The sequence below is a fragment of the Leptonychotes weddellii genome, unplaced genomic scaffold (assembly GCF_054177405.1).
Source record: "Leptonychotes weddellii isolate Sample4059 unplaced genomic scaffold, ASM5417740v2 HiC_scaffold_5644, whole genome shotgun sequence".
Lineage (NCBI taxonomy): Eukaryota > Metazoa > Chordata > Mammalia > Carnivora > Phocidae > Leptonychotes > Leptonychotes weddellii.
In genome coordinates this window covers 1-10,801 of record NW_028024504.1, presented here as the reverse complement: position 1 = coordinate 10,801, position 10,801 = coordinate 1, and the positions used below count along the sequence as shown (strand labels likewise).

Sequence of the window (10,801 nt, the reverse complement as noted above, 5' to 3'; positions counted from 1 at the left end):
CATCGTTGCAAATGGCAAGATCTCATTCCTTTTGATGGCTGCATAATATTCCATTGTATATATATATACCACATCTTCTTTATCCATTCATCTGTTGGTAGACATCTTGGCTCTTTCCAGTTTGGCTATTGTGGACATTGCTGCTATAAACATTGGGGTGCACGTACCCCTTCGGATCCCTACATTTGTATCTTTGGGGTAAATACCCAGTAGTGCAATTGCTGGATCGTATGGTAGCTCTACTGTCAACTTTTTAAGGAACCTCCATACTGTTTTCCAGAGTGGCTGCACCAGCTTGCATTCCCACCAACAGTGTAGGAATATCACCTTGGATTCACTTCTCTGCACGTCCTACTTTCCAGAAAGTGGTTTGCTTTTCTGTTCAGAGTTGTTTCTATTCTTTTCTTTAATCTCCTGTTGAGTTCGTAGGTGTTCAGAATGGTTTGATCCCTATCCAGCTGAATTCCTGAAACCAGACAAAATCCAGGTCTCCTACTCCTCCGCCATCTTGCTCCACCCCCGAGCAATTTTATTATTTAATTTTACTTATACTGTATCACATAAATTATTCTACAATGAAGATGGAATGGAACATATGCTTTTAAATCATACACATTAAAAGAAGGCCTGTAGGCATTTAGAAACAAGAATATTAAAATTATTAAAAAGATGCTTTGTATCATAGGCAACATCAAAATGTGTTTTGAAGACTAAAAGGTAATAAAAACCACACAAGTTATGACTGTATACAGACTAATATGCACCAAAGGTCACATAAAACAAAAAACTGAGCTGTTCAATTTCATATATTTACTGTATTTAAAAAAAAATGCACAATACTTTAGAATGTGACAAGTTGCTTGAGAGTAGCATAATAATTATGTCTTAAGAGGAGACAATTATTACCCAATATAAATAATTCCTATGTGGAACAAGGAGAGTAATATCCTCCCTTTTTCTTTTTTTTTTTAAGATTTTATTTATTTGACAGAGAAAGACACAGCGAGAGAGGGAACACAAGCAGGGGGAGTGGGGGAGGGAGAAGCAGGCTTCCCACAGAGCAGGGAGCCCGATGTGGGGCTCGATCCCAGAACCCTGGGATCATGACCCGAGCTGAAGGCAGAAGCTCAACGACTGAGCCACCCAGGAGCCCTCCTCCCTTATTTCTACCTGCCTGATTGTGCCCATTCTTCTAAGCCAATGATTCTTTCAAATTGTTTTGTTTTAGTTTTCACTCTATTTTTTGAATAGATAATTCATCCACCAGTTTGAAGTTCAAACTTTCCTCCTATCATCCCTGCTGTCCCCAACCCCATTTAATTCCCCTTCCTGGAGGTAACCAAGTTAACTGTTTTTCATCTTCTCAGAGATATTATAAACATACATAAGCAAATACATCTATAGTCTCTTCCTTTTTTACAAATATGCTGGCCTACCATGTTGATGGTTCTTCATTTTGCTTTGCTTATCAATAAATGTGAGGGCTTTCTATGGTAATATATAAAGAACTTTTTTTTTTTTTTAAAGATTTTATTTATTTATTTGAGAGAGAGAGAATGAGAGACAGAGAGCATGAGAAGGAGGAAGGTCAGAGGGAGAAGCAGACTCCCTGCTGAGCAGGGAGCCCGATGCAGGACTCGATCCCAGGACTCCAGGATCATGACCTGAGCCGAAGGCAGTCGCTTAACCAACTGAGCCACCCAGGCGCCCTAAAGAACTTCTTTATACATTTTTATAGCTGCAAAATATTCCACTGTATGGATGATCAACATATTGGTTGTTTCTGTATTTGGCTGTTTCTACACAATGCTGAAATGAATAAGCTATAGATATGTCATATTGCACATATGGGAGTAAACCTGAAAGACACATGTGAAATACAGTTGTAGAAAAACCACTTTTGATATATTGCCAAAATGTGATTCATAAAAGTTATAGTGAATTATATTCCCACTGGCAATAAATAGAAGCCCTCGTACCACCACAGCTTTGGCAACCTGGTATAAGATGTCCATGCTTCTCCCATGAGATTGTGATAAAAAAATCCCAGTGAGTCTCATTCAGTTTCTTTTCAGCCCATGTTTTGAGAAATCCTGTTCTAAACATAGTTCACAATCCCTGTAATGTCTCTAGCCCACCCATGACAGTTTCTCCTTTTGGTTTCTCTAACCAGGTCTATAAGCTCTCACTTAGGGACTTAATCTTATATGGCTCTATATTATTTCTTAATATTTGTCTTAAGATACGTATCTTTGTCTTAAGATATGTATCCTATCTCCATAGTAAAGTTAAAGGTTCCTGAGTACAGAGGCTACACCAAACTTCTTTTCTATTCCTGGAAATAGAACATGAAGTATGCAAAAGGACAGACTCTTTAAGTGACTACCTGGGTTCAAGTCTTGGTTTCATCATATATTAGGCGGACCTAATGTTTTACATGCAATAAATGGGACTAAGAGTCCCCACTCCACAGTAATGTGAAAATTAAATGAGTTAATACATGTAAAACCCCTAGGACAGTGCTTGGAACAGAGAACATATCCGATTATTAGTATTTTAATATAGTAGGTGTTCAGTTACTATCTGCTGAATGGATGAAACAAGTTCATAATGGAAACGTATTCTAAGTGCTAGGAGTATAAGGGTTACCAAAACAGAAATTCATAGCCTGTATGGCACTTACATTCAGATGGGAGAGTAAGGAGAGACTTATAATAAACAAACACAAACATGATATAATGTTGAGTGGTGTTAAGAACTATGGAAAAAAAAAACCCAAGTGGGATTAGTATATAGAGTGTTGGAGGTGTTATTTTACATTGGGTGACGAAGGTAGGTTCGTTAGTGAAATGAATGAGGAAGTGGATTATTTGGTGGGTGGGGAGTAAAGGTGAAGACAACAGCAAAAGGCCAGTGTGGCTGACAGAAGTCCACTGTAAAGACTCTGGATTTTAATCTGAGTATGATTTGAGCACAGCAAGTACAGTATTAAAATTACCTCTACAAGCGGCTTTCCAAAAGTTTTCCTCTCCAGGGCATACTTGGTAGCTTCATCCAAAGCTCTTTGTGCTAGCCCCACAGCACCAGCTGCTACCTAGTATTTTAACATTTTACAAAGCGTAAGTTAATATTGTCTTTAAAACACAGTTCAATGACTGTTTGCCTAAAATTCTAAGTTAAGGATTATATAAACAGATGACCTATACCTTCAAGCCACAAAAGAAGGGGTGGGGGAGAACAAGCATTTCAATTTATATTTTTTATGAATTAAAGGCATTTGTGAGGCAGAGGATCATAGCCGAGAAAGTCATTCCTTCTGTTTAACAAGGGAAAGCTTCTTCGGGGAAATATTCCTAATGACTAAGGGAAGAGGAAATGAGCACATATCAGCAGGAATGATCAAGTAAGGACTGCCTCTAACAACCTAGCAGTGACTACAGTAATTTTATATTTGCTAAAACAATTTCTGTAACAGGCAGCAAGACAGTTGAAGAATTCTAAAAAAATAAAGAAAAATGACAGTATCTCTCCATCCTTAATAAAAGTAGGTATTAAAAAGGAAATACACACCCAAAAAAAAGAAAAAATAGAAATACATACAAAATATACCATGTTAAAATAAAACTACTCAACGTAATAAATAAAAGATCCTCTAAAAATTGTCAAGTCATTGATATTACTTACTGGAGGTCTGGTTTTATCAAAAGCTCCCATTGCAATTTTGAAACCAGCTCCCTCACCAATTAAAACATTTTCTTTAGGCACTCTCACATCCTCAAAGACAATTCCTCTTGTATCTGAACATCGCTGACCCATATTTAATTCCTAATAAGGAAAACAATATATATTAAGGAACACTTTCTGAGCTAACATGAATTTTGCTTTAACCTCTGTTTTAGGATTTTCTGCAATTATCTAAAACGGGTTGACAAACGATGGCTTCTAATACCTGTTTTGTAAAGAAAGTTTTATTGGACTACAGTCAATACCTATTTGTTTATATATCATCTATGGCTACTTTCTTGCTACAATAGCAGAACTGAGTAGTTAGGGACAGAAATCTTGTGCCCTCAAAATTTAAAATAGTTATAAACTGGATCTTTACAAAACAAGTTTGTCAACCCCTAGTCTAAAACAATATTTCACAAACTTTGAAACCAACAATAGTCTAAAGGTCTACATGCACATATTACACTACAAAGACAAATTTCATATGTGTGAAGACTATCTTTTTTACCATGAATGTCAGGAAAAGCATTTAGCAAACATACTTTGATTTAGGATGTTTAATTTAGCTTAATGGAGCTAGCAAAATAATGTACCAACTCTTTCTTAAAATTAGGTTTACTGAAGTGGAATTTACATACAGAAAAATTCACCCTCTTTACATATAAATCTCTAACAGTTTTGACAAGTGTATGTGTGGAACCACTACCACAATCAAGATACAGAATATTTCTGCACCCCCAATAACTCGCTTGTGCCCCTTTTAAGTCAACTCCCTTACTTTACTCCTAACCTGAAGCAACCACTGATCTGACTTCAGTCCATTAATTTTTCCTTTTCCAGAATGTCATGTTAAGTAGAATGAGAATAACAAGTAATACGTGCCTTCTGTGTCTAACTTTTCACTTAGCAGAGTGCTTTTGAGATCTACCTATATTGCTACTGCTCAGTAATTTCTTTCTTTTACTGCTGAGTAGTATTCCACTATAGGGATGCACCATATACCCATTACCTATTCACCACTGACAGACATTCCCGTCACTCCAGTTTTTAGCAGTTATATAAAGTCGCTATAAACACTTGTGTAGAGGCCTTTGTTTTCATTTCTCTTGGATAAATATCTAGGAGTGCTGGGTATGTGGTAAGTGCATATTTAATTTTATAAGAAACTGCCAAAGTAGCTATATTCAACTTTTCATTTTGAAATTTTTCAAATGAACAGAGGAGCTATCAGAGTAATACAACAAATACCTACGTACCCTTTACTTCAATTCACCAATTATTTTGTCACATTGGCTTTATTTCTGTCCTTTGTGTGTGTTAACTATTAGCATTATTTGCTGAATTATTTGGGAGGAAGTTGCAGATATGGTGACTCTTCTCCTTAAGGAAAAAAATTTTAATCTTGTTTTTAATCAACAGCGTGAGAAGCAGAGGAAATGGGAGCACAGAGCTGTAAACAAACTCTCTAACTTGCTTGCCTTAATAGTCATAGTCTGCCTCTAGGACTGAAGAAATGGTAATAATAATATATAGTTTTACCAAGAAAGAAGCAACATCTTTTTTTTTTTTTGCCTTTATAAGTCAGTGAGCTCTAGTGCCTTAGACCCTCACTCAATATAATGAGAAAACAGTTTATAAAAAACGGTTTACTCTAGCCTATTTTCCAGACTCACTCCACCAACACTACAACATTTTTTTTTTAAAGATTTATTTTAAAGAGAGAGAGCGAGCCTGCACTCCTGCGAGCCGAGGGGGGGGGGCGAGGGAGAGGGAGAAAGAGCGAGGGAGCAGACTCCCCGCTGAGTGTGGAGCTGGTGGGCCTCAATCCCAGGACCCTGAGATCATGACTCAAGCTGAAACCAAGAGTCTGATGCTCAACTGACTGAGCCACCCAGGCGTCCCCAAACACTAAAACATTTAAAACCAAAATGCTTCCTGTACTTCCTCTCAAGCCAGATGACTTCTTTTTTTTTAAAAGATTTTATTTATTTATTTGAGAGAGAGAGAATGAGAGAGAGCACATGAGAGGGGGGAGGGTCAGAGGGAGAAGCAGACTCCCTGCCGAGCAGGGAGCCCGATGCGGGACTCGATCCAGGGACTTCAGGATCATGACCTGAGCCGAAGGCAGTCGCTTAACCAACTGAGCCACCCAGGCGCCCTAGCCAGATGACTTCTAAAACACAAAACATTTTATTTTATTTATTTATTTATTTATTTTTTTAAAGATTTTATTTATTTGACAGAGAGCGATACAGCGAGAGAGGGAACACAAGCAGGGGGAGTGGGAGAGGGAGAAGCAGGCTTCCCGCAGAGCGGGGAGCCCGATGCGGGGCTCGATCCCAGGACCCTGGGATCATGACCTGAGCCGAAGGCAGATGCTTAACAACTGAGCCACCCAGGCGCCCCAAACACAAAACATTTTAAAAACATCAAATTTCACAAATCTATAAAATGCCCATATATTTCAAAAAAAGATTTATGGAGGTTTAAATATATACAATATAATTATCTGTCTCTGTCACTAGAAAGTAAGTTCCCCAAGGGCAGGGATTTTTGTTTGTATTGATCCATATGGTATCCCCAATATCAGAATAGTGCCTAGTATGTAGGATGAACTCAATAATAAATATTTATTGAATTAGAGATTTTTTAAGTGAGAAAATTGGGAAAAAAAGAGACTAGAAATAGCATGATAAAATCACAAGCGTGTTACTACTAAAAACAGTATAAACTGTTAGGTCCTTTACACTTTCTAGAAATGGCCATAAATTTGGCCTTAAGTTTCTAGCAACCATCCCTAAAAAGGAGACCCAAATAGAACATAAATAAAAACAAACCATTTGCTTGGAAGAAGCACATCCATTCTTACAACTTATATTTTGTTATATACAACAACCTCACTATAATTTCACTGGTGAAGTATAGTCTACCTTTAATATCTACTCTTAAAAGAGAATATAGAAAAATAGGATTAGAAGCCACATTGGGCAAGTTCCTAGGATACTTTAGTAGTGATCTCAACTCTGCCTCTAAGTATGTAACACTGAGTAAACAGACTGAAATAATACATCTTCCACCTTTAATATTCTGTGACCTCAAAGAGAAGTTACCCCTCTTCCATACTCTAGTAAATGCTTCCATTTTCAAGAGGCTTTGAGTACAAGAGAGAGATTCTGATGGCTTTTAATAAAACAGGATTATGTAACCTTTGGTAACTATTAATAAACTTCCATAATTTCTCCTTTTCCTTCAATATAGACATCATTTGGTCATTATTAGTTTTTCTTTTTTACAAACTCATTTTGCAAAGAGTTTTACAGTTGTAAAATTGAGTCTCCTCTTCCTAGTCCAAAATTATAATCTTAATCCTATTTCCTTAGCTCTCACTAAAATGACTTTAATGACTTCATTTCTTCCTTCTTTGATTTGCTAAATCTTAAAACTCTTTAGTCTACTTTAAATGCTAGTGCTAAGTCATCTCCACGCATTCAAATTACAACCATTCTCAAATATGTTACATTACTTTTCCTTCTTTAAGTAAAATTTCTCGCCTTCCCACATTCAAGGCTCTTTACCATTCTCATACTTTCCTCAGGCACATATTTTTCTCTTAGTGTTGTTATATGATCTGGGGTATTGTTTTAATCAATACAATGGGCATAATGCCAGTTATCCTACCTAAAAGGCTGCTGTGAGGAAGGAAAAAGAGTGGAAAAGTCTTCTGAAATATCTAAAACTCTATTATTGGGCAGGCCACATAAATGACAGCTTCATTTCTGCTTCATTATCCCTCACAGCTATTTATTAGCATTCTCTATAGACTGGCACTATGAACAACCAATTTTTCAAATAATGAATCAAAAGGATTATTCTCAACATAAAACCTTCAGCTATAATATATAGACTATTTCACCTGATAACATCAAAACATAGCTTTATTTTTAGGGATGGGTTAAATAGGTGATGGGGATTAAGGAGCACACCTGTCTTGATGAGCACAGGGTGATGTATGGAAGTGTTGAATCACTATATTGTACACCTGAAACTAATACAACAGTGTATGTTAACTGGAATTAAAATAAAAACTTAGAAGGAAAAAAAAGGGGAAAAAAAGCTTTATTTTTATTGCAACTTACTACAAAGAAAATGTTTTCAATAAAGGAAAGTGAAATAGTAATTTTGAAATTTACAGTTAAAATAGTATTTGAGGCCTTAATCACTGATGAATATATATTTTACCTTTCTTCCAATCTGCACTCCTGGGGTATCTGCTTCCACAATAAATCCAGTAAACGCTTTATTAGCAGGAGCCTTTGGATCCGGATCAGAACGAGCCAATAAGAAATACCTAATATATATATAGATATGATATAGAGATGATGACAGAAATAATGACATCAACAGTTAACACATGGTGATGGCTATCTCATTTAATCCTCCTAACAACCCCAATTATTATTCTGTTTTACAGATGAGGAAATGAAGAATCAGAAGGCTCAAAAGCTTGCCCAAGTCACATAGTTATGATGTGGCAGAGCTAGTATTTAAACCCAGGTCCACTTCTTAATAATATGGTATTTAACTTTTTTTTAGTAGTCTGAGTTTTAAGTAAAAATTCCTTGTATCAAATTATACAATATAAGAAGAAAAGTATGTGCCATACTGGAAATGGCATTTTTTCTTTCCCAAAACAGTTTCATTCTTTAACGGACAAGCTTTCTGGAAAAGGACAACAAATAGGGCTGCCTGTGAAAGGAATAATAAATGAGATAAAGACCCCTATATTCTGCCTACTGTCCTCTTTTTGCAGCAAAATCAGTGTTTTTTGTTATTGTTGAATTATTATGAATATTTGCTAGGTTTTCGCTCCAGAATTTTTCTCAGGAAGATTTTAAAATGAAACAGGAGGTATGCAAAAACATCTAAATGTAACCCATGTTCTAAATAGCCTGATATGAGAATTTTTTAAAAATTCCTTAAACAACAATTTTCTATGCTTAACACTAATAAATTATCATTCACTCTACATTTTACTTGATAATAGTAAGAAATAGTAAAAATTGTTTTCTAGTTTCATATATTACCTAATTTGTCTTACTACATGGGAGTTATACTTAATGAATTCTTAAAATTATGAAAGCTTCTAATTGCACTGTTAGATTTCTCTCAACTTGTTAAATTTTAATAGTTTCTTCATTTTTCTATTACTTTCTGATACTATAACGACTTACTTAAAGATAATGATCTAGCCCTCCTTAATACTGGACAGTCATAAAGGGGTTGACAAGTATGTTTAAAATAAACAAATAATTTCCTCATAGGCTCATTCCCAGGAATAATGCTTTACCTGCCAGAAAACTGCACTGCAGAGCACACATATATATTGAATCAGAATTTTTGCAGCCCATTTAGTTCATTATTCCAATCACCAGAGAATCCTTGTCCTAGGAAGTCTCTATCTGTATACTTGCAGTGATGGTAAATACAATATTTTCCATGACAACTCAACACACATCGGACAGAACTGTTCTTGGAAAGCTTGTTCTTATGTTGAGCTATAGTCTACATTTTTCTAACTTTGACCCATTAATTCTAAACTGGCTTCCTGAAGCAAATATACAAGCCTGCTCTTGCTTCTGTGTGACATTATTTCAAAACTGTCAAACTCTTCCAAAAAAACCAAACTTAATTCCTTTACTCTTCACAGGACATGTTTTCTAGACTCTTCTTAATGAAGGATACTTACTTGCTTCTGAATTTATTCCATTTTGTCAATGCAGGTCTTAAAATGTGTCATACAGAACCATTACCACTTTTCCCCTCATTTGTATTATACTTCTATCATTTCAGCAAGAAATTACCTTTTTTATTTAGTAGAATGTTAATTCTTTTTTTTATTATGTTATGTTAATCACCATACATTACATCAGTTTTTGATGTAGTGTTCCATGATTCATTGTTTGCGTATAACACCCAGTGCTCCATGTACATTACCTTCTTAAAGACAGTACATCACACTGTTGATTCCTACTGAATCTACAAGTATCCATTGTACTTTCATCTTTTTTCCACAAATCATGGTATAGGTTCTTCAACATTTTGTATTTATGCAGGTGATTTTATGAACCTTTGTTGAACTTCATGTCATTATTTTTGGACCTATACGTTTGGACTTTTAGATTTTACTAAAGTAATATTCTGTCTTCTCTAAAAGACAATCTGAGTTTTAAGACTGTCTTTGTCTGTTGTTCAGAATCAGAGAAGTGTACTATACCAATGGTTTTCCTTTTTCCTCAGTCTACAGGGAACAGTTCCAGGAGATGCTAGTATGGGGTACATACAGTGGAGATAGTAAGCCAAGTAGATGGATTCACATTCAACAAGAGCAGGTGTTTTTGTTTCATTCTTTTACAAATTAAACTTCTGAAAAGTTAGTTTGAAGAAATAATTGAAGGCTTAAAAATAGTTTTTAAAAATAACTGAACTACTTATGATCTTTTATGTACCTTATTTTATTTTTTAAGATTTTATTTATTTGACAGAGACAGCGAGTGCACAAGCAGGGGAAGCGAGAGAGGGAGAAGCAGGCTCCCTGCTGAGCAGGGAGCCCGACTTGGGGCTCGATACCAGGACCCTGGGATCATAACCTGAGCCGGAGGCAGTTGAGCCACCCAGGAGCCCCTAAAACTTACCTCAACTGTGGTGCTTTAATAATAAAGGAGAAAGGGAAGATTCTGATATGAAGTAATTAACAAGCAATACACAGAGAGGTTTTAAACAACATACCAATTCGCTTTTCCTCCATTGGTTATCCACATCTTCTGACCATTAATAATATACTCATCTCCTTTCCTTTCTGCTTTGGTCTTTATACCAGCTACATCAGAGCCAGCTATAGGTTCTGTTACACAGTAAGCCTTAAATATATGGAAACAATAAAAATATTTAAATTTTAATTATTAAATTGTGAATGTTTAGAACCAGGAGAGTATATATTTTTAATTTTTTTATTGTTATGTTAATCCCCATACATTACATCATTAGTTTTAGATGTAGTGTTCCATGATTCATT

General features: G+C 35.7%; 1 protein-coding gene across 3 annotated transcripts; it reads right to left on the bottom strand.

Moving 5' to 3' along the window:
- Window positions 1–55: 55 nt before the first annotated feature.
- LOC102739082 (acyl-CoA dehydrogenase medium chain) lies at window positions 56–10,668 on the bottom strand. Of its 3 annotated transcripts, none has more exons than XM_081811115.1 (5): window positions 10,516–10,668; window positions 7,969–8,077; window positions 3,685–3,825; window positions 2,999–3,094; window positions 56–466 (listed from the first exon to the last, which is right to left on the bottom strand). In XM_081811115.1, exons 1-5 carry the CDS (start codon window positions 10,545–10,547, stop codon window positions 434–436), a joined length of 411 nt encoding a protein of 136 aa, XP_081667241.1. In that variant the 5' UTR covers window positions 10,548–10,668; the 3' UTR covers window positions 56–433. The 3 variants fall into 3 exon arrangements, with proteins under 3 accessions (XP_081667241.1, XP_081667242.1, XP_081667240.1); XM_081811116.1 differs by having other exon boundaries at window positions 59–414; window positions 10,516–10,666; XM_081811114.1 differs by lacking the exon at window positions 56–466 and adding an exon at window positions 1,215–1,859.
- Between the last annotated feature and the right edge of the window lie 133 nt (window positions 10,669–10,801).